At 43.8% G+C, this 24,795-nt stretch overlaps 1 protein-coding gene across 3 annotated transcripts in view; it reads right to left on the bottom strand.

The window, feature by feature from the left end:
• The window catches only part of LOC135277775 (transmembrane protein 192-like), a 45,518-nt gene extending 33,363 nt beyond the window's left edge, over nucleotides 1-12,155 (bottom strand). For 2 of the 3 annotated variants that reach the window (XM_064383755.1, XM_064383757.1), the window contains exon 1: nucleotides 12,036-12,155. In XM_064383755.1, the coding sequence (XP_064239825.1) occupies nucleotides 12,036-12,062 (27 nt within the window). In that variant the 5' untranslated portion in view covers nucleotides 12,063-12,155. Of the gene's footprint in view, nucleotides 1-11,434; nucleotides 11,578-12,035 lie in introns of those variants that run through there. The other variant, XM_064383756.1, reaches the window with a different exon arrangement.
• Between the last annotated feature and the right edge of the window lie 12,640 nt (nucleotides 12,156-24,795).

The following is a 24,795-nucleotide window of genomic DNA, read 5'->3' as shown; positions in this document are numbered from 1 at the left end:
TGGAAACAGATCACCCAGATTGGCCCTTGAGAAAACTTCAGTTTGTAGATACCAGAGTCTCTCCCTTTTGTTTTTTAAGATGGGGTTTCACCATGTTGCTCAGGCTGGTCTCAAACTCCTGACCTCGTGATCTGCCCGCCTCAGCCTCCCAAAGTGTTGGGATTACAGGCATGAGCCACCACGCCTGGCATAGATACTAGATTCTAAATGAAAACAACTACAGACTTGTAATGTCATCAAGCGGCCAACAAAGACTTAGTTTGTGGAGGCTGTCACCTAAACATTTCAGCAAGTCATGTTTAAAGGTACGATTTTGACAGCAACAGTTCTTCCAGGTCTCTGCTCCATATAAATGAATCGAAACAATCTCTCAATCGCAGACCCTTACTGTAAACTATTACGTGTAACACTTTTCCCGGGGTAAAAGACTATAAGGTGATTAGGTTATCATTGGGGAGGTAAGAGACAAAGACGAGGATGACTAAACAACAATACAAGAATGCACAATAGAACATAGCGCACAGAGATCCAATGACGGAATAGCAATTATAGTTAACAATAGTACAAGTATGCACAATAGAACACAGTGCACAGAGATCCAATGACGGTACAGCAATTATAGTTAACGACAGTACAAGAATGCACAATAGAACACAGTGCACAGAGATCCAATGACGGAATAGCAATTATAGTTAACAACGGTGCAGGAATGCACAATAGAACACAGTGCACAGAGATCCGATGACGGAATAGCAATTATAGTTAACAACGGTGCAAGAATGCACAATAGAACACAGTGCACAGAGATCCAATGACGGAATAGCAATTATAGTTAACGAGGGTGCAAGAATGCACAATAGAACCCAGTGCACAGAGATCCGATGACGGAATAGCCATTATAGTTAACGACGGTGCAAGAATGCACAATAGAACATAGTGCGCAGAGATCCGATGACGGAATAGCAATTATAGTTAACGAGGGTGCAAGAATGCACAATAGAACACAGTGCACAGAGATCCGATGACGGAATAGCAATTATAGTAAACGACGGTGCAAGAATGCACAATAGAACATAGTGCACAGAGATCCAATGACGGTACAGCAATTATAGTTAACGACGGTGCAAGAATGCACAATAGAACATAGTGCACAGAGATCCAATGACGGAATAGCAATTATAGTTAACGACGGTGCAAGAATGCACAATAGAACATAGTGCACAGAGATCCGATGACGGAATAGCAATTATAGTTAACGAGGGTGCAAGAATGCACAATAGAACACAGTGCACAGAGATCCGATGACGGAATAGCAATTATAGTAAACGACGGTGCAAGAATGCACAATAGAACATAGTGCACAGAGATCCAATGACGGAATAGCAATTTAACAACAGTACAAGAATGCACAGTAGAACATAGTGCAGAGACCCAATGACGGTATAGAAATTATAGTTAACAACAGTGCAAGAATGCACAATAGAACATAGTGCACAGAGACCCAATGACGGAATAGCAATTATAGTTAACGACAGTGCAAGAATGCACAGTAGAACATAGTGCACAGAGACCCAATGACGGTATAGAAATTATAGTTAACAACAGTGCAAGAATGCACAATAGAACACAGTGCACAGAGATCCAATGACGGAATAGCAATTATAGTTAACGACCGTACAAGAATGCACAATAGAACATAGTGCACAGAGATCCAATGACGGAATAGCAATTATAGTTAACGACCGTACAAGAAGGCACAATAGAACACCGTGCACAGAGATCCAATGACGGTACAGCAATTATAGTTAACGACAGTACAAGAATGCACAGTAGAACATAGTGCACAGAGATCCAATGACGGAATAGCAATTATAGTTAACGACGGTGCAAGAATGCACAATAGAACATAGTGCACAGAGATCCAATGACGGAATAGCAATTATAGTTAACAACAGTGCAAGAATGCACAGTAGAACATAGTGCACAGAGACCCAATGATGGTATAGAAATTATAGTTAACAACAGTGCAAGAATGCACAATAGAACATAGTGCACAGAGACCCAATGACGGAATAGCAATTATAGTTAACGACAGTGCAAGAATGCACAATAGAACACAGTGCACAGAGATCCAATGACGGTACAGCAATTATAGTTAACGACAGTACAAGAATGCACAGTAGAACATAGCGCACAGAGATCCAATGACGGAATAGCAATTATAGTTAACGACGGTGCAAGAAGGCACAATAGAACACAGTGCACAGAGATCCAATGACAGAATAGCAATTATAGTTAACGACAGTACAAGAATGCACAATAGAACACAGTGCACAGAGATCCAATGACGGTACAGCAATTATAGTTAACGACAGTACAAGAATGCACAGTAGAACATAGCGCACAGAGATCCGATGACGGAATAGCAATTATAGTTAACGACGGTGCAAGAATGCACAATAGAACATAGTGCACAGAGACCCAATGACGGAATAGCAATTATAGTTAACGACGGTGCAAGAAGGCACAATAGAACACAGTGCACAGAGATCCAATGACGGTACAGCAATTATAGTTAACGACAGTGCAAGAATGCACAATAGAATATAGCGCACAGAGATCCAATGACGGAATAGCAATTATAGTTAACGACAGTACAAGAATGCACAGTAGAACATAGCGCACAGAGATCCGATGACGGAATAGCAATTATAGTTAACGACGGTGCAAGAATGCACAATAGAACACAGTGCACAGAGATCCAATGACGGAATAGCAATTATAGTTAACAATAGTGCATTGTAAGGCCGGGCGCAGTGGCTGACGCCTGTAATCCCAGCACTTTGGGAGGCCAAAGTGGGCAGATTACTTGAAGTCAGGAGTTCGAGACCAGCCTTGCCAACATGGCGAAACATCGTCTCTACTAAAAATATAAAAAATTAGCCAGGCATGGTGGCATGCACCTGTAATTCCAGCTACTCAGGAGGCTGAGGCGGGAGAATCGCTTGGACCCAGGAGGCAGAGGTTGCAGTGAGCTGAGATCGCACCACTGCACTCCAGCCTGGGTGACAGAGCAAGACTCAGTCTCAAAAAAAAAAAAAATATATATATATATATACACACACACACTGCACTGTATATACTTTTAATTTGTTAAGAGTATAGATCTTAAGTGTTCCCACCACATGTTAAAAAAAAGAAAAAGAATATGGTGCATGGGAAGTACATAATAATTCAGCAAAAGAAAAGCACAGAGGACAATGCAGAAAAATTAGGTTAGCTAATTACACTGATGAGATGGAAATGAAGCATTCATAAATAGGATTTGGCTACAAAGAATGAGAGCTCTTCATTCTGGAAGAAGTAGGGACTAGGATGAATGATGTAAGGGATGTCTGTTGAGTGCTAAGATAACAAAGGTAAATACAGTAATCTGGGTTATAACCCAGCTCTGGAGTGCTGGAGTGGGCTCCTCAATTTCCAGTCACAGGCATTCAACACTACTCTGTACTTATTTATTTATTTTTTTGAAATGGAGTTTTGCTCTGTTGCTCAAGCTGGAGTGCAGTGTCTTGACCTCGCCTCACCGCAACTTCAGCCTCCAGGGTTCAAGCGATTCTCCTGTCTCAGCCTCCTGAGTAGCTGGGATTACAGGCACACGCCACCACGCCCGGCTAATTTTTGTATTTTTAGTAGAGATAGGGTTTCGCCACGTTGGCCAAGCTGGTCTCGAACTCCTGACCTCAGGTGATCCACTTGCCTCGGCCTTCCGAAGTGCTGGGATTATAGGCGTGAGCCACCACAGTTGGCCAACTCTTTTATTTCAACGCCTAGACTGCTTCCCGTTTAGTTTACTATAAGTCATGGTATGATTTGGATTACTCCTGTTCTCTTCAAGACCCCTCTGCCTCTAGCTCATTCTCAGTCAGCAGATGTTGGAGCTTCAAGACTGCTCCTCCCTTAGCTAATGTCTGTGCATTCTTTCATGCTCAGAAGGGGTAATTCCCACCATGTGGCTTTTCTGGATGCCCCTAATCTGGATCATGCTACCCTCCATGTTTTTCAAAGTGTTCTGTGCTTGCCTCTTCTATCATACTATCCTGTGATAGTCTCTTACTTATCTCTTCTCCACTAGACTTCACTGGACCCATTAACTCTACACCTCTTGTCTTTGTAATCCCAGCACCCAACACTGTCTCACGGTTGTCACTCAGCAAACATTTGATAGATGAATGATTGAGTGCCCCAAACCTGTCTCTGCAGTATTTTCTAACTCGGTTACAGGCATCATCAAAGACGTGGGCTAATCGGAAGAGATTATCAGGACACATGGGGAATCAACTGTGACCAAAGGCAGTAAGAGCTGTGGTTAAGGGCAGGCTCCTAAGGGCAGACTGCCTGGATTCCAGCACAAGTTTCACTGCTTTCTAGCTGAGAGCAAGTTACTTCACCTCTCATGCCTCAGTTTTCACATCTAAAAAGGAGACTAATAATAGCACCTGCTTTGTAGCTCTGTCAGAAATATTAAATGAGTTACCAGGCATGCAAGTGCTCCTAACACTGCCTGACACAGGAAAAGCACTCAATAAGTATTAGCCACTATTATCTCTTTATTAACTGTTCTTTTTTTTATAAATAAAGACGGGGTTTCACCATGTTGGTCAGGCTGGTCTTGAACTCCTGACCTCAGGTGATCCGCCCGCCTTGGCCTCCAAAGTGCTTGAATTACAGGTATGAGCCACCACGCCCAGCCTATTAACTGTTTTTTTAAAAATATTTTTAAATTTTAAAATAAAAATGAGATGGGGGTCTCGCTATGTTGGCCAGGTTGATCTTGAACTCTTGGCATCAAGCAATCCTCCCAAGTGGACTCCCAATGTACTAAGATTACAGGTGTGAGCCACCACACGTAGCCTTTTTATTAACTCTTACTTTTCACTTGCACCCTGCTATGGTCTAAATGTTGGTGTCCCTCAATAGTCCCCCACTTTCCTTTGGGAAGTAATTAAGCCATGAGAGTTCCACCCTCATAAATGAGATTAGTGCCCTTATAAAAGAGGCTTGAATGAGCTCCCTTCCACCTTCCACCACGTGAGGATGCAGCAAGAAGACGCCATCTTTAAAGCAGAGAGCAACCCACGCCAGGGCTCTTGGCACCCTGATCTTGGACTTCATATCCTCTAGCACTGTGAGCAATAAATTTCTATTTGTAAATTATTCCACCTGTGTTTTGTTATAGCAACCCAAACAAACAAAGACACTACTCCTATAATAATTACCATTCTAACCACTCAGGGCTGGGGCATGATAAAAAGAGAAAAAATCATTACCATTCTAACCCCTAAACCTGTTCTTTCCTCTCTATTCTCACTATCTTAATCCAGGGCCTCCCATTTCCCATTTCACTAGAAGCTTCCAGTCTCCTGGTCTTGGCAATCTCTTTCACTGCTGCCAGAATTCTTCCAAGACAAACACTCGTGTTTCTCTCCTCAAAACCCTTGGGTAGCTCCCTGTGATGGTCACTACTGGTATCAAATGGATGGTAAAGTATCGTTTCTGGGTATGTCTGTGAGGACACAAACATTTGAGTCAGTGGACTAGGAGAGGAAGACCCACCCTCAATATGGGTGAGCACCATCCAATCAGCCGCCAATGCAGCTAGGACCAAGCACTGAATGGGGGTATAAGCAGCTTGCTGGGTCTTCTGGCTCTCTTTCTTTCCTGTGTCAGATGCTTGCTTCCTTCCGTCCTGCCCTTAGACATCAGACTCCAGGTTCCTCGGCCTTTGGACTCTGGGACCTGCAGCAGCAGCTTGCCTGGGCTCTCAGGCCTTCGGCTGTAGACTGATGGGACCTGCAGCAGCAGCTTGCTTGGGCTCTCAGGCCTTCGGCTGTAGACTGATGGGACCTGCAGCAGCAGCTTGCCTGGGCTCTCAGGCCTTCGGCTGTAGACTGAAGGCTGCCCCGTTGGCTTCCCTAGTTTGGAGGGTTTTGTGCTTGGACTGTGCAACTACCACTTTCCCTTTCCCGGCGTGCAGGTGGCCTCTCGTGAGACTTCACTGTGTAATCTTGTGAGCCAATTCTCCCTAGTAAACTCTCTTTTACATATACATATATACTATTGGTTCTGTCCCTCTGGATAATCCTAATACAACCCCCATAGTCCTCAGGACAAAGTCCAAATTCTTAGTCTATCGCTTTACAATCAAGTTACTTCTAAAGCTCTCTCTCTCTCTTTTTGAGGCGGAGGCTCATTCTGTTGCCCAGGCTGGAGTGCAATGACATGATCTCAGCTCACTGCAAACTCTGCCTCCTGGGTTCAAATGATTCTCCTGCCTCAGCTTCCCAAGTAGCTGGGATTATAGGCGCCCGACACCTCACCCAGCTAGTTTTTGTATTTTTAGTAGAGACAGGGCTCACCATTTTGGCCATGCTGGTCTCAAACTCCTGACCTCAAGTGATCGCCCCTCCTTTGCCTCCCAAAGTGCTGGGATTACAGGCGTGAGCCACTGTGCCTGACCCTTTTTTAAAAAAAAAAAAAAAAACCGGGTCTCACTCTGTCACCTAGGCTAGAGTACAGTGGCACGATCTCGGTTCACTGCAGCCTCCATGCCCCTCTCCCAGGCTCAAGTGATCCTCCTACCTCAGCCTTACAAGTAGCTGGGACCACAGGCACACTCCAATATGCTCAGCTGATTTTTGTATTTTTAGTAGAGATGGGGTTTCACCATGTTGCCCAGCCTGGTCTCAAACTCCTGAGCTCAAGCAATCCACCTGCCTTGGCCCCTCAAAGTGCTAGGATTACAGGAATGAGCCACTGTGACCGCCCAGGGATTTGCCCCTCACCATTTCCCTCCTTCCTGGTGCTGCCTGCTTATCATATCCATCTTTCATGAAACACTTTCCATCTCTACACCACCTCTACTTATTCTTCCCCACCTGTCAAATGCTTGTCCCAGCAAAACCACCTTCTCTGTGCTGCCTTTCCAGCATTCCCAGCCTCAGCACCATTCCTACGGCACTCTTCATCTGACACTGTAGTTTTCATCTACACAAGTTTGAGCTGGGTCCACTTTGTATCTTCCACGCCTCCGTTTAACCTCTGAATATACAGAAGCATTCATAATAATGTTTAATGTCCATATGCTATTTCTAGCATATGTCATGTCTGAATCGGTTTCAATGGACTCAGTACAGCTCATATTTTCCTGCCTCTTTACATGCCTTATAATTTTTTATTGAATGCCAGATATTTCCAATTTTACCTCCGTGGGTGCTGGACATTTTCTGTGTTCCTATATTCTTAAACTTTGTTCTGGAGTACAGCGAAGTCACTTAGAAACAGTCTGATCTTTTTGATCTTGCTGTTAAGAAATTAGGTGGGCTTCATCTAGGGCTAATTCTACTCCACTACTGAGACAAGGCCTTTCTGAGTACTCCACCTGCATGTTCTGTGAATTATGGGGTTTTTGTCTGGCTGGTAGGTGAAATAGGCAGTATTCTTGGCCCGGTATGGAGAAACTGTTCCTTCTAATCCTTTAAGGTGGTTCTTTTTGAGGCCTCCAAGAGCTTCCTCATGCCCTGATTAGCACTCTACTGGATGCCTGGGGGGCTCCCCATGCAGATCTTCAGGGTCCTCCCTCTTTGTAGCTCTCTCCTCTCTGGGTGCTCTGTCTTGGGAACTCTAGTTGCCTCTGTCTCCCAGATCCTCAACTCCATTTCGCTAACTCAGAAATCTGCTGGGCTCTGCCTGGTTTCCCCATTCCTTGTCACAGCCTGCACTCTTTCAAGGCAGTAAGCCGGGGCAGTGATGGGGTTCACAGCATTTGTTTCCCATTTCCGAGATTGTTACCCTTTGTTGTCTGACGTCCAATATCTCACAAAGTGTTGTATCTTATGTTATATCTAGTTTTTTGGTTGTTTCAGGCACAATGGTACATCTATTCCTGGTTATTCCATGTTGGCTGGGAATGGAAGTCCCTACTAAACTCTCTTACACCTGTATTATAACCTACAATACTAAGCACATGGTATTGAAATTGTCAGAATAAAATGTGCTTCACAAGAGCAGAGACTGTTATATTATGTTCTTTGTATTTTTAACACTTAACACATAGCAGGTGCTGTGTTCAGTATGTGTGTTGAGAGAATGAAAGGCTGCCCAACTTCTTGTATGCCTCAGACCTGGGAAATTTTTTTCTTTTTCTTTTTGAGATGGAGTCTCGCTCTGTTGCCCAGTCTGGAGTGCAGTGGTACCATCTTGGCTCACTGCAACCTCTGCCTCCCAGGTTCAAACAATTCTCCTGCTCCAGCCTCCCAAGTACCTGGGACTACAGACGCACGTCGCCATGCTCGGCTAATTTTTTGCATTTTAGTAGAGACAGGGTTTCACCATGTTGCCCAGGCTAGTCTCGAACTCCTAGGCTCAGGCAATCTACTCACCTTGGCCTCCCAAAGTGCTGGAATTACAGGTGTGAGCCACTGCTTTTTTTTTTTTTTTTTTTTTTTTTTTTTGAGACAGAGTTTCCCTCTTGTTGCCCAGGCTGGAGTGCAATGGTGTGATCTGGGCTCACTGCAATCTCTGCCTCCCAGGTTCAAGCAATTCTCCTGCCTCAGCCTCCTGAATAGCTGGGATTACAGGCACGTGCCACCAGGCCCAGCTAATTTTTGTATTTTTAGTAGATAAGAGGTTTTGCCATGTTGGCCAGGCTGGTCTCAAACTCCTGACCTCAGGTGACCTACCTACCTCAGCTTCCCAAAGTGCTGGGATTACAGGCATGAGTCACTACATCTAGCCAGACCTGGGAAATTTCAACAAAGCTAGCATCGAAACCTTCACTATAAGACAATAATCTACTTTATTTATCTCCTACTATGTCACTTTCATGCACCTTGTCTAGCCTAAATAAGCTTTCTATAGATCCCTACAAATATCCTCTCTTGCCTTCTTCAGAATTCTATGCATCTTTCAAGGTCCCAATCAAGTTTATGCTCTCTATAAAACTTGCCCTAAGAGTTTTCCTTCTGCTTTAAACTCCTATTAAACATATTGCCCATAATAGTCATTTGGAGTATTTCTTACGTTGCCTTGTATTGTTTTCCTTTCCATGTATGTATCTTTTGTTTTTTCTAACTACAGTGAAGGAGTTGGGGACTATAATATGCTTCTTCTCTATGTCACTTATGAGTATTTACTTTCCCATGAATCCTATAGGAAATATGCAGCCTAACCATACAAGCAGCACCCAGTCATTCTATTAACTCACCATCTGCAAGTAAAGGTGAGGGGAAGAGGACTCTTGAATCCAAATGATTTTTTCATTTCCTTTTTTTTTTTTTTTTTTTAAAAGATAGGGTTTCACCATGTTGGCCAGGCTGGTCTTGAACTCCTGACCTCTGGTGATCCGCCCGCCTTGGTCTCCCAAAGTGCTGAGATTACAGGTGTGAGCCACCACACCCGGCCTCATTTCCGTTATTAACTGTATTACCACCTATAGAACATATCCATTGTTTTTGCCCACATGGCAACTCTTCCCTCTTCTTTTGTGACAATAACTCTATTTCCTTTGAGGACCCACTGTCTACTGCGTTAAGTCTTAGTGGAAACATCCTTCAATAACCTTCCTCCTCCTCTGGCCTAGAAGTGGTCATGGAACAAAACAACAGTTGGGTGAATCCAACTCTCTCCATGAGCAATAAAAGATCGCTAGGCTTGGTGGCTCACGCCTGTAATCCAGCACTTTGGGAGGCTGAGAAGGGTGGATCATGAGGTCAGGAGTTCGAGACCAGTCTGACCAACATGGTGAAACCCTGTCTCTACTAAAAATACAAAAATTAGCCGGGCCTGGTGGCACATGCCTGTATTCCCAACTACTCAGGAGGCTGAGCAGGAGAATCGCTTGAACCTGGGAGGCAGAGGTTGCAGTGAGCCAAGATTGCACCACTGCACTCCAGCCTGGGCAACAGAGCAAGACTCTGTCTCAAAAGAAAAAAAGAAAGATCATGGTTTAGGCAGATTTATTCTGGGGTTGACCCTGAAAGAACTCCCATTGCTCCCTTCAATCCCTTGAGATGCCTTTGTTTGGGTCCTTTCAGAGGCCTTGGCATTTACTCACCCTATAGCCTTTCAAATAAATCCTTTTCTTAATAGCCAGAGTTGGTTTCACTGCTTGGAAACAATGAATCCTTACTAACACAAAGTCTTTGATCCAACCCATTTAAGTGTCTGCACCCAAAGCATGGTCCACAATTTTTAGCTTTTTACTGAAGGCTAGGAATCATGTCTACAAAATACCAAAAGCAGGCGACTTAGTCAGATCTAAAGTGACTTCAATATGTGATTGGTGTTAAAATATTAATCTCTAATTATTTTTTATTTCTTTTTTTTTTTATTTTTGAGATGGAGTCTCGCTCTGTCACCCAGGCTGGAGGGCAGTGGCGCAATCTTGGCTCACTGCAACCTCAGCCTTTTGGGGTCAAGTGATTCTCCTGCCTCAGCCTCCCGAGTAGCTGTGATTAGAGGCCCCCACCACCATGCTTGGCTAATTTTTGTGTTTTTAGTAGAGACAGGGTTTCACCATGTTGGCCAAACTCCTGCCCTTAGGTGATCTTAAACTCCTAAGGTCTCAAACTCCTGCCCTCAGGTGATCCGCCTGCCTCTGCCTCCCAAAGTGCTGGGATTACAGACATGGGCCTTCCAGACTGCTCCGTTCTTCCGTGTTTGATGAAGCAGATTTCTAATACTGTATGCATCCTAAAGCTAAAAGCTACAGATCCAAGAACGCTAGAGCAGCTCAGTATCAACCAAGAAGCACTTACTGCGTGGTTTTTCTAAGAGTCTCTCATTTTCCTCTTACATATTCATTTTTTTCCATACACTATCAGCTCATGAAGTTCACCCTTAAAAACTTAGAAACAATGGATTTTGCTTTAAATATATGTGAGTCTCAAGTCTACTTACAGGTCTTACAGTTAATTTTCCATTTTCTCAACTGGAAAAAATAGAAAATTTTAGTCTCAGAAATGTTTGGTTTTTATTTCATCAAGATTACTTAACTATGGTCACTGCTCAAGAATCTAAGCTACCATAGTGCTGGAACTGTTTCACGTTTCTTTCTTTTCCTAATGCACTTCATTCAGTAGGATCATAGTAATATTCCTACTAATTTATTAACCCTAATTAGTACTTTAATGTAACTGTCAACTTTGCATTTCTCAAAAGCAAAAGTTCTATTACTTTCCAATAGAAAATCCAGTTAATTCTTGACATATATACATGTTTCCTCTAAAAACGTCTTATGATACTTAAGGAAAGAAATAAGATTTTTGTAATTATGCTATCATTCTGTATTACACACGCTGTAAACTAGGCCACTGGGTTTTTTTGGTAATCCGGTTTGAATCTATCAAAGATTTAAAAACCTTTACATTCCTACCATGCTAGATTCAAAACAGCACATGACACTGTTTTTCTCTCGTGTGGGTTTTCAGGCGATGATAGCGACAGGTCTGTCCGCAGGACGCTGGCGCCCGACCCGAGCGTCGCTGTCACTCCAGGTCCACAGCCTCTACAGTCAAGGCAAGGGACCCCGCCAGGAAGGGAGATTTGCCCCGCTGCGCCCCTGGGGCGTCCGAGCGGAGCCCAGCGGCCTGGCGCCCCGAGACTCGCGGGGAGGAAGGGCTGTCAGGCCAGGCGCGCATCACGTGAAGCTGCCAGTTCCGGGACCAAAGACGCGCCATGCACGTGGGCTGGGCGCCAGCCTGGGACCCCTGGAGCCGCGCGCCCACCGCCCGGGAGCCCGCCCCAGTTTCCACCGGGAAAATTAGCCCCGACCCGGCGTGTCGCAGATTCCACGGCCGCCCGGCGCCCTCCCACAGCCCCGCGCCCAGGCCTCCCCGGCACAGGCGGCGCCCCCTACGGCCGTGGCCGCACTTGCCAAAGGAGGTTTCCATCCCTCAGCCTCCGCCCAGTGCGCCTCAAGACAGGAAAAAGAAGATTCCGGGACCGGCAGCGGCGCGCAGCCTCCGTGCACTCACGTCTTCCATCCTGCCCCCCGCCGCCATTTCCTGACGCCAGAGGTGGAAGCCCCGGCCAGCCCGGCCTCTCCACCTGGGCTGGGAAGCCGCTGGCAGCGAAAATAGCCACCTTCTGGGACCTGCCAGGCCCCGCCTTAGACACACCCCCTCCCGCGTCTGCCCCGCCTCCGGCTGGCCCGGTCCCCGCCCCCGGCTGGCCCGGTCCCCGCCCCCTCAGCCCCGATTGGCTGAGGTGGTGGGAGGGGCGTGCCGGCCCAGAGGACCTGGGCTGTGGGCGTTGGCTACCGCCTGCACCACCTCGGGTCTTGGAGATTCTGGCCTTAGCCGGTCGGTTTGCTCTTACCCGGAGACTTGGGCATTAAAGGATGCCTTCCTAGTCCAAGAATTTATTTTCGGGCCCCACTTGCATCTTTTAAGAACATTAACTTTTTTTCGGTCTTGCCTAATTTTTGTTTGCAGACACAGCTCTACGCCTAGGTAGAACCAGCGGTAAAATCCTACTCCACCAGCAGAGGGACAGGAGCAGAGTAAAGATACCAGTTTCCATGACATGTTTACAGATTTCACTAATGGGAAAACAAAGCAATGTTTACGGCGTTTGTTTATTTGTTTATTAAGACAGAGTCTCGCTCTGTTGCCCACGCTGGAGTGCCCTGGCACTACCACAGCTCACAGCAGCCTCGAACTCCTGGCCTCCTGGCCAGTCCTCCCACCTCAGCTTCTCAAAGTACTGGGATTACAGCTGTGAGCCACTGCGCCGTTGTTTCTTTTTAAATGGAGTTTTAAAAAGAAAAAACTTCAATGAAATTTTCAGAAAAATACATGATTGTAAAAATGTAAGCAAAGAAAGAAAGAAATTTTCTGTTGTTACCAGCTCTCAGAGAGAACCTTGGTATCAGTTAGAATATATGCACTTTCAGCCTAGCGTGGTGGCTCACTCCTGCAATCCCAGCACTTTGGGAGGCCGAGGCGGGTGGATCACGAGGTCAGGACTTCAAGACTAGCCTGGCCAACATAGTGAAACCCGGTCTCTACTAAAAATGCAAAAAAAGGCTGGGCGCGGTGGCTCATGCCTGTAATCCTAGCACTGTGGGAGGCCGAGGTGGGTGGATCACCTGAGGTCAGGAGTTCAAGACCAACCTGGCCATCATGGTGAAACCCCATCTTTAAAAAAAAAAAGAAAGAAAAGAAAAAAAAATTAGCTGGTCATGGTGGCACGCGCCTGTAGTCCTAGCTACTGGGGAGGCTGAGGCAGGAGAATCGCTTGAACCCAGGAGGTGGAGGATGCAGTGAGCCGAGATTGGCCTCCCAAAGTACAGGGATTACTGGCATGAGTCACCACTCCCGACCAGCAATTTTTTTTTTTCTTCAGCTTGAAATTTTTCAAAATAAAGTCTAAAGGGAAAAGATAGGCTAAAGGGCTTGCTTACGCTTTAGGGTAGGAATAATCTGTGATTACTCAGTATAAGCCAGAAGAAAGAAATGATATCAGGAAATAGAATTCTGAACTTTGCAAGGTTTAATAGAAGGAGATTGGTGGAGTTGGGGAATGAGGTTGTCAGGCAAGGAGGTACACTTTAGTAGGAGACCTTGACTTCCAGGAAAAAGATGTTCTCTGGAAAATCAAGAGTGACTCTGCTGAAGGAAGAAGGGGAACACGATCCAGCTTGTCTTACCGTTTGGTTTAGACCTTGCCTTGCAAGAATAGGTGCTATTTCATCTTTAGTCTGTCCAGGTGAAAATTAAAGAAAAGTATATAATTGCCACTAAAAGTCATCCATATTCTTTCTCAGGGAATATATGCAGAAACAATGGGTTAGGTGTAGGAATAGGATTATGTGGAACTCTGTCCAGTATGTACCACTCCCTGCAATGTATTTTATTTTATTATTATTATTTTTTGCAATGTATTTTTATAGTATTTCAGACATAGATTATACACAGGAATTAAAACTTAGTCCTCACAAGGAAATAGTATTAAAATCTCAGCCCATATAATGCTTTAATGACTGTTAAAGCAATTTATATAAACATAGACCTATAAATAAATTATTTTTATAATGTATCTGACACTTCATTTTTGTATGACTAAAGATCTTGGTGAATATTCTTGCATTTATTTGCCTATGAGGAATAAGGAAAGGAGTAGAGAAACTGTTTTCCTGCTGTTGGGGCTCAGAAGATAGTATTGCCCAGGCACAGTGGCTCACGCTTGTAATCCCAGCATTTTGGGAGGCCGAGGCAGGCAAATCACCTGACATCAGGAGTTCGAGACAAGCCTGGCCAACATGACGAAACCCTGTCTCTACTAAAAATACAAAAATTAGCCAGGCATGATGGCATGCACCTGTAATCCTAGCTACTCAGGAGGCTGAGGCAGAATGGTTTGAACTCGGGACCCAAGATTGCACTGCTGCACTCCAGCCTGGACGACAGAGCGAGATTCTTTTCAGATTTAAAAGTTTAAAAATGCAACCAGCCTGGCCAACATGGTAAAACCCTGTCTCTACCAAAAATACAAAAATTAACCAGGTGTGGTGGTGGCAGGCGCCTGTAGTTTCAGCCACTCAGGAGGCTGAGGCATGAGAATTGCTTGAACCTGGGAGGCAGAGGATGCAGTGAGCTGAGATTGTGCAACTGCACTTCAGCCTGGGCGACAGCAAGACCCTGTCTCAAAAAAAAAAAAAGAGGATGGATAGTATCACAAAGTATGGTGCTTTTACATCCTGAGTGCTTGAAGCGAAGGACACGTTGGCAGGGCCTCCGAAGCAAAGTTTCTCTATGACTTTCCCCCACCCTCCTGTCTCCTGCTCCCCTTTCTCTCCCAAGGCAAGATATAGAAACTAGAATTCCTCTTCTCCAAGGCCTGTCATAGAAACTAGAAATATTACTGTAACGTTCCCCTACCTTCCTGCGTAGGAGCTGGCCGTAAAGAAATTCCATGACCTACCTTGTCATAAGACCTTTATTCTAGAAAGGGTCCTGCCTTAGTACTAAGCATTACAGTAGATGCTTGTAAATTCTTGTCCCTATATTGTACTGGAGCGAGCATAGAAAGTCAACACCAAGACAAAAGTATGCCAAATTGCAGGGCCTTTATTGCCGGCGGCCATGGAGGACTCGCATCTCTCCAACCCGTGGCCCCGAAAGGAGGGTGTCAAGACCTTTTATGCCCGTAAACCACCTCGGGGGTGAGGGTGAGGGGTGGGGGTGGGGGTGAGGGGCGTCAGACATTCCGAGGGCCAGTGGATTCCGTAAATCACCTCCTGGGCGGAGATGAGGGTGAGGGGCTCTGGACATTCCGATTGTTACTTAAGTGGTTCACAGAAGTCAAGATAAGCGTTAGTTTACACATTGCCTGGGTAGGGTGGAAATTACAGACCTTAGTTACTTATTACAAGTCGCCGGGGCCAAGACATCGTGGGTTTGGACTGCTTGCCTGTCACACCTACTCGGTCCATTGTCATTTAGATCATTCCCTTTTTGTTCAACTACATTTCTACATAACTGCCCATTCTTCATTAAACCCAAGCATAAGAATAGACAATTTTCCCTGAGTCTTTGGGTCTTTATTTCTAAAGGCTCTAGGGTCACTGCTTTTCTCTTGTTAATGTAGATTTGTTATAGGAGTGTCAGCCATGACCCTGTGATGGGGAGGAACCGTATCACACCTTTCTGCCTCTATGCTACCAAATAGTTCACCATTAGAAGATTCTGGACTGAAGCCCCATCTTTCCTTCAAGTGTTGTCACTATCAGCATTTTTCCAGGCACTGTGCTCATTCCTGATCACAAATATTAAATTGTTAATAATATCTCATTGATTTTTTTCAACATCAAAATCTGCCCTTTATTCACTATGACTTCTATTATTCAGCCTAGCACCCCTGGTAACATGTCATACAAACAATAGGTACTTCATTGATATTTTTGTTGGTTTTAAAGCAGGATCTCTTTCACTACTGATATTGATCTTAATCTGCCTTTTAAATGGATTTATTTAATTTTTTGAATAGAGATGGGGTCTCACTATGTTGCCGAGGCTGGTCTTGTTCTCCTGGGCTCAAGTGATCCTCCCACCTTGCTCTCCCAAAGTGCTGGGATTATAGGCATGAGTCACCATGTCCAGTCTAAATTTATTTTTAATTGATAAATAAAAATGATATATATTTATGATGTTCAGCGTGATGTTTCAGTATATGGATACATTGCACAGTGATTGAACCAAGCTAATTAATGTATTCACCACTTACCATACTTACTTTTTTGCTTAGGCTGCCTTTTAAATAAAATTTTAGAATAAGTTGATCCTAGCTAGATATTTCTACAGCTCTCTTAGGCTACCCTATGCCATTGTCAGAAATGCACACATCCAAAATTCTGTCTTTGGATAATGTTTTGTAGCTAAATCTCTCTTAGATACTCAGAGAGATGCCACTGAAAAATTCCTTTCAATGAAGAGACAAAAAAAAGATCAACAGTTATTTTAGTGTATCAAATTATATTTAGTTTATGTACTTTTTTCTAGAAATTTTTTTCTAGAAAGAATTTTAATGATATTGCAATCAATTAGAAACATTCCAGTTTCCTTTTATTTGTTTCATCAATGTTTGTACCTTTCCTTTTTTTTATTATTTTTATTTTTTTATTTTATTATTATTTTTTTTTGAGACGGAGTTTTGCTGTTGTTACCCAGACTGGAGTGCAATGGTGCGATCTCGGCTCACCGCAACCTCTGCCTCCTGGGTTCAAGCAATTCTCCTGCCTCAGCCTCCCGAGTAGCTGGGACTACAGGCGTGCGCCACCATGCCCAGCTAATTTTTTTGTATTTTTAGTAGAGACGGGGTTTCACCATGTTGACCAGGATGGTCTCGATCTCTTGACCTCGTGATCCACCCGCCTCGGCCTCCCAAAGTGCTGGGATTATAGGCATGAGCCTCCGCGCCCGGCCTTTTTTTTTTTTTTTTATAAGATGGGGTTTCACCATGATGGCCAGGCTGGTCTTGAACTCCTGACCTCAGGTGATCCACCCACCACAGCCTCCCAAAGTGCTAGGATTACAGGCGTGAGCCACCGCGCCCGGCCCAAATGTTTGTATCTTTCAAAGCACCTGTACCACAAATAGAATCCAACTGTAACCAAACATTTGAAATCTGAGTGACAATGGACTCTGTCAGAGGTCTCAGGGCTTGTAAAGTTTCAGACTTGATATTCAGTAATTGTTCTCTTATTATTGTTTTCTCCTAAAGTTCTTATTATATCAAATCCTGGCATTTAAAAACACACTTATTTTTGAAGTCAGAGGTTTTTTAAATTTTGGTTTCACTGACTAATTCAGGAAGGAAAAAACAAGTTTGCTAAAAATCTCAAAAATAATGTATGTTTGGATAGACACCAGATATGTGAAGTTTCAGACCAAAACCATAATTTCTCTGAAAGTTTTTAGAAAACACACATCGAAACTCAGGGTTGAAATGGATTTTGTAATCTTCATGAAACTCAAGGCTACTACTTAGTAATTATAGAGCTGACCTTGTCTAATGTCCACTCACTCCTGATTCTTCCTTAATGCCGAGTACCAGGCTCAGGCATCCAGCCCAAGCAGTCGGCAGCATTCTCATGGGTGAATCGCCTTATTTCAGAAATAATCAGAAGATGGGGCTTCAAGTGTTTTGTAGTAATATCTCTTTTAATTAAGTTCTAGATAGTTAAGAAGTAAAACTTTTCTTTTACAATACAATTAATAATTCTGTGTGTTGAGGTCTAAAAGAATATTTGAAGGTATCCCCCAATGACTTATCAAATAATTATTTTGATTCTCCACACTGAGCTGAGCAGTCGCTCGCTCAGAGTGAGTGGCTCTGATTCAGTTCCAAACGATAAGAGGCTTTACCCTCTTTTAGGAAACTCATTCTCCTGAGTCTTGAGTCTTTGTATAACCCTTCTAGGAATCAAAGGGGTCTAATTCCTTTCCAACTTGACTTTTATATTTCTTTTAAAAGCAATCCCCAGTTGATGGATTATTTATTTTGAGACAGAGTCTCACTCTGTCGCCCAGGCTGGAGTGCAGTGGCAGGATCTGGACTCACTGCAACCTCCCCGTCCCAAGTTCAAGCAATTTTCCTACCTCAGCCTTCCAAGTCGCTGGGACTATGGACAATTGCCACCATGCCCAACTAATTTGTTTTGTATTTTTAGTAGAGACAGGGTTTCACCATGGTGGCCAGGCTGGTCTCAAACTGCTGACCTCAGGTGATCTGCCCTCCTGGGCTTCCCAAAGTGCTGGTGTGAGCCACCGCGCCCTGCCTGATGGGTAATTTAATAATGATGTTGAGAAAACCCACCAGCCATTTAGAAGAAAATAAAGCTGAATCACTCCCCATTTCTTAAACCAAAATTAATTACTAATGGTTCAGACTAAAACATAAAAAATAATTCAGCGGTTGGCTGTTGTGGCTCATGCCTGTAATCTCAGCACTTTGGGAGGCTGAGGCAGGAGGATCACTTGAGCCCTGGAGTTCAAGGCTACAGTGAGCAGTGACTGCACCACTGCACTCCAGCCTGAGTGACATAGCAAGACCCTGTCTCAAAAAAAAAAAAAAAAAAATTTTTAAAGAAAAGAAAAAAAGAAGAACTCAAACCAAACCAACAGAATTTCTAGAAAAAATATTTTAATATGGTCTTATAATACTTGTCATGCATGACCCCAAATACAGAAACAATAAAGAAAAAGGTTCAAGAAATTTGACTATATAAAAAGTTTGAAACTTTTGCATAAGAAAAAAGAAAATATGCTCAGTCAAAAGCTGATAGAAAAAGAAAAAGAAAAAAGAAAACATAAAGTGAAAATACAAATGACAACTAAAAGCAACCTAAATATTCATTATTTAAGGAATGAAATAAATAAACTATGGTATCTACACTTAGAAGACCATTCAACCTTCAACCATTTGAAAAACAAGGTAAATCTACATACATTGGCAAAACAAATAGGTCTTTAATATGTGTAATATGTTACAAAAACAGGTTGCAAAATAATAGCTATGCTTTAATTTTATCCATGAAAAAAGAGTACAAGTATAATCCCAAACTCAACTATTTTCATAGGCAAATATATGCTATGAAAGTTTACAGAGTCAGAAAAATTAAGCAAGAAAAAGAAATAAATGGTATTCAAATGAGAACAGAAGTTCTGAATCAAGGACCAGAGGAAAACGAAATAGAAAGGAAGAAGTGAAACTATCTCTATTCATAGAAGACATAATGTTAAATCTAATAAATCCTGGCTGGGCACAGTGACTCATGCCTGTAATCCCAGCACTTTGGGAGGCTGAGGTGGGTGGATCGCTTGAGGCCAGGAGTTCAAAACCAGCCTGGCCAACACGGCATGACCCCACCTCTACTAAAAATACAAAATCAGCCGGGTGTGGTGGCGCACACCTGTAATTCCAGCTGCTCAAGAGGCTGAGGCACGAGAATCGCTTAAACCCAGGAGGCAGAAATGGAGGATGCAGTGAGCCAAGACTGTGCCATTGCAGCAACAGAGAGAGACTCTTTCTCAAAAAAAATAAGATTTTTTAATTGAAAAGATTAAAAACCTGAAAGAATTCATGAAAAAACTATTACAGCTAATAAATTAATTCACAGAAGTTTTAAGATATATAATCAACACAAAACTTGGAGGACTCCTACTTCCTGATTTCAAAACTTACTATAAAGCTACAGTAAGCAAAACAATATAGTGTAAAGATAGGCGTATAGCACAATAAAATAGTACAAAAATTAGCTGGACATGGTGGCACAGGCCTGTAGTCCTAGCTACTCAGGAGGCTGAGGCATGAAAATTGCTTGAACCTAGGAGAAAGAGGCTGCAGTGAGCCAAGACCGAGCTACTGCACTCCAGCCTGGGTGACAGTAGGTAGGCTCCATTAAAAAAAAAAAAAAAAAAGAAAGAAAAAAAGAATTGGTACTGACAAAACTGGAGATACACAAGCAATAGAATGAAGTTGGACCCTTTCCTTATTTTTATTTTTATTTTTTTGAGACGGAGTTTTGCTCTTGTTACCCAGGCTGGAGTGCAATGGTGCGATCTCAGCTCACTGCAACCTCCGCCTCCTGGGTTCAGGCAATTCTGCTGTCTCAGCCTCCCAAGTAGCTGGGACTACAGGCGCGCACCACCAAGCCCAGCTAATTTTTGTATGTTTAGTAGAGACAGGGTTTCACCACGTTGACCAGGATGGTCTCGATCTCTTGATCTTGTGATCCACCCGCCTCGGCCTCCCAAGGTGCTGGGATCCTTATACTTTATATAAAAATGACTCAAAATGGATTAAACATCTAAATTAAAGAGCTAAAACTATAAAGCAATTAGCAGAAAATATAAGGACAAATCCGTATGACCTTGGATTTGGCAATAGTTTCTTAAATATAACACCAAAAGGACAGATAGAAAAAAATAAGTAAATGGGACTTAATTAAAATTAAAAGGCCAGGCACAGTGCCTCACACCTGTAATCCCAGCATTTTCGGAGGCAGAAGAATCACTTGAGGCCAGGAGTTCAAGACCAGCCTGGTTAACATAGGGAGACACTCATCAAAAAAATAAAAAATTTATAAAAACGTTTTTATCTACAAAAAAAGTGTTTTTAATTGTCTAGGCATAGTGATACACACCTGTAGTCCCAGCTACTCAGGAGGCTGAAGTGGGAGGATTGCTTGAGTCCAGCAGATGGAAACACCATGATTACACCACTGCACTCCAGCCTGGATGACAGAGCAAGATCCTGTCTCAAAAAAATTATATCTTATATATAATTATATAATATATTATATGTATGTTTTTGGAACTATATATATAATAACAATAAAACTTGTCATTAAAGAGCATAGGAATAATAATAATAAAAAAAACCCACAGGAGTAGGCCAGGCGCAGTGGCTCACGCCTGTAATCCCAACACTTTGGGAGGCTGAGGCAGGTAGATCATCTGAGGTCAGGAATTCAAGACCAGCCTGATCTGTATGGTGAAACCCCATATCTACTAAAAATACAAAAACTAGGGGCCGGGCGCGGTGGTTCACGCCTGTAATCCCAGCACTTTGGGAGGCCGAGGCGGGTGGATCACGAGGTCAAGAGATCGAGACCATCCTGGTCAACATGGTGAAACCCCGTCTCTACTAAAAATACAAAAATTAGCTGGGCACGGTGGCGCGTGCCTGTAATCCCAGCTACTCAAGAGACAATAGTCTCGTAAATAGTCACGCAGGCCTCACCCAGACACGCCATTAGCTTAGTGGATCAAGAATAGGCTTCTGCACTCTTGGATTTACATCAGTGGTTTGCCAAGGACCCTTGGGCCTTAGGCCACAGACTGAAGGCTGCGCTGTTGGGTTCTCTGCTTTTGAGGCTTTCAGACCTGGACTGAGCCACTGCTGGCCTCTTTCTTTCCCAACTTACAGATGGCCTAACGTGGGACTTCACCTTGTGATCGTGTGAGTCAATTCTGCCTAATAAACTCCCTTTCACACATACATCAATCCTGTTAGCTTTTTTCCTCTGGAGAACCCTGACTAGTGAAGTAACAATCTTAAATTCTTTGAAGGTATTTTTTTTCAGTTGGGTGTGGTGGCTCACGCCTATAATCCCAGCACTTTGGGAGGCTGAGGCAGGCGGATCACCTGAGGTGCGAAGTTGGAGACCAGCCCGACCGACATGGTGAAACCCCGTCTCTACTAAAAATACAAAATTAGCCGGGCATGGTGGCTCATGCCTGTAATCCCAGCTACTCTGGAGGCTGAAGCAGGAGAACTGCTTGAACCCGGGAGGCAGAGGCTGCAGTGAGACAAGATCGCGCCGTTGCACTCCAGCCTGGGCAACAACAGTGAAACTTCATCTCAAATAACAAGAAAGTATTTTTTCTCATACCTTACACACATTTAACTGATGTCTATCTTTAATGAGAAATCAGCAATGTTTAAACTAGAGATTCAGAGTTTATACAATCTAAAAGAAAACCTTTAAAACTTTAAAAGTTTTTCTCATCTATTTAAATCCTAGTTTGCAACATTTTTTTCTGTCTGACCCCTAATAATAATTATTTCCTGCAGTCACTAAGACTTTCATCATTCTGCCTCATCAACCAAACTATACTCTAAGGTGTAATCCAGCTCACACAGCCCAGCATTGAATGCACGACAAACAGTGGTTGAATTGGACACAAAGAGAAACGAGGGGAAAGTTGTAAAAATAAGATACTAATGGAAGGTAGGAAGTGAGATCAAACAGAGCAAGAAAAATAGTTTAGAAAGAGAGATATGGCCGGTGCAGTGGCTCACACTTGTAATCACAATGCTTTGGGAGGCCAAGGCAAGAGAATTGCTTGAGACCAGAGTTTGAGACCAGCCTTGTCAACATAGTGAGACTCTGTCTCTACAAAAAAAATTTAAAAATTATTCAGATGTGGTGGCATGTGACTGTAGTCCTAGCTGCTAGGGAGGCTGAAATGGGAGGATCTCTTGAGCCTAGGAGCATGAGGTTGCAGTGAGTTATGATTGTGCCACCACACTCCAGCCTAGGTGACAGAGGAAGATCCTGTATCTAAAATACATATATACATACATACATACATAAGAAAGGGAGAGAAAGAATGGCTGGGTGTGGTGAGTTATGCCTGTAATCCCAGCACTTTGGGAGGCCGAGGTGGGTGGATGATCTGAGGTCGGGAGTTCAAGACCAGCCTGACCAAAATGAAGGAACCCTGTCTCTATTTTATTCTTTAATAATAAAAATTAAAATAAAATAAAGAAAGGGAGAGAAAGAAAGAAAGAGATGGAAAGAAGAGGTGTGGTGGAACAGTGAGAAGAAGCCTTAGGGGCAGTGAAGGGGCAGTGAAGGGCCAGCAGTCATGATCTTCATGATTGAGATCAAGATGGCCACAGGAGGATCTATGTGAAACACCAACAGGGCTGTAGGAAAATGCATAGTGCAGCATGCCCAAGGCAAGGCAGGGGAGGCAGCAGCCTCATCCTCAAACACCACTTGCTGACAGTGAGTGGCATGCTGACTCCAGGAGGTGAGCACATGGCCACGTGGGCGACGGGCTCCTGTCACGTTACCAGACCACCAATAGCGGTGGACTCGTATTTGAGCGGGTTTGCTGTGGTTCTTCTCAGAGCCTTGCCACTTTACTCCCATAACGCCCCTGGGTCTGTGGAGGATTTCCCATCCAGGGTACAACCATTCAATCCCAATAGCAATCTCAGAATTTCAGAGTCCAGAGGCAACAGAGGGCAACCGCTTCTCAGGCCACCACCTGATGGTACACCTCACGCCTGAGATAATTAAAAAAAACAAAGTGTTTTCACCTCAAATTTTAGGGTCTGAATAGAAAAGTCCTTTTCAGGCCAGATGCAACGGATCACATCTGTAATCCCAGCACTTTGAGAGGCCAAGCACTCTGGGAGTCTGAAGTGGGAAGATCACTTGAGGCCAGGGGTTTGAGACCAGATTGGGCAACATAGTGAGACCTCATCTCTAAAACCAAATAAAAGAACAAAATTTAAGTCCTTTCCAGAATGTCTACAGGACATATTTTCTTTGATCCCAAATTATATGATATAGATATCTGTTCCTTCCATCTCTAAAGGCTTGAATGTCATCTTATTATTTTAGGGGGTCTGTTTATTCTGAGCACATTTGCCTGTGATGGCCTGTCTTCCTCCCAGAGGTGATGTGGTGTCAGGGAAACAGCCATGGAGTCAGAAAACTTAGCTTGAGCCCCAGCTCTCTAATTTACCCCTCTGATCCTCACTTACCTTATCCCTCCAATGGACAAAATGAAACTTACCTCATAGGGTGATGGTAAGGATTAAATCCCTTACTCTACATGGGATTGGCTAATATGAGGAACTCATGAAATTTTACCTTCCTTCCTGTCACCAACCCTCCCACTTCTGTATATTGTAAACCGCAGGAGAGAAGAGGTCAGGCGCCCACAGTTCTGTGGGGGATCCATCACGGCACAGCAGGTAATTAAATACTTGATAAATGGTTTTTGATTAAGTTCAGTGGCATCATAGCAGGTGAAATCACCTTGCTCAATTGCTCTGATTAGATGTTTTTCCTTGGCAGAGGTTCAGATGGCACCAATGCTAAATTCAGAGTGTTGTTTTGGCAAATCACATAATGATGCTTCAATTCATTTTTCCCCAAGATGGAAGGATAATTCTCTCTCTCTCTCTCTCTCTCTCTCTCTCTCTCTCTCTCTCTCTCTCAGCTTCTTGTTTTTCTAATTTGGGGAGGTTAGTTATCATACCTATCTTACTACTCTGCTTCTAGGCCTCTGGACAGCCAGATGTCTTGAATTTTAGGGCCTTTGGTCAATAACACAGTTATGGAACATAGAGACAGGAAGCGTTGAAGCTGGGGTTAGTCAGAGGGCCTGAGGAAGTAATGTGCCACTTATTACTGTCACCCGCCACCTCACAGGACGGGAAGAGAGGGGAAGCTACGGAGGTGAGGCTTTCAGAAGGAACCCAGACGGTAGCTGCCATCTTCTCATCCTCCTCCCTTCCCTGCTTTCCACAGGAAACCAGTTTATACCAGGTGTTTGTAGATTCTGCAGGATTTTCTGAGAACCTGGGGAAGAGAACAGGGCCTTCCTCTGTCCTGGTGGCTCAACCTTTTTCTCTCCTTCCCCGGTTTCGTCGTCTTCATGTGACACACCAGCCACGCAGACGCCGTCCTCGCCGCTGCTCTCCGTC

This window comes from Aotus nancymaae, unplaced genomic scaffold (assembly GCF_030222135.1).
Source record: "Aotus nancymaae isolate 86718 unplaced genomic scaffold, 86718_ANA_hifiasm-v0.15.2.pri h1tg000033l, whole genome shotgun sequence".
In the NCBI taxonomy this organism is placed as follows: Eukaryota; Metazoa; Chordata; class Mammalia; order Primates; family Aotidae; genus Aotus; species Aotus nancymaae.
This window is presented reverse-complemented; position numbering and strand designations above follow the sequence as displayed.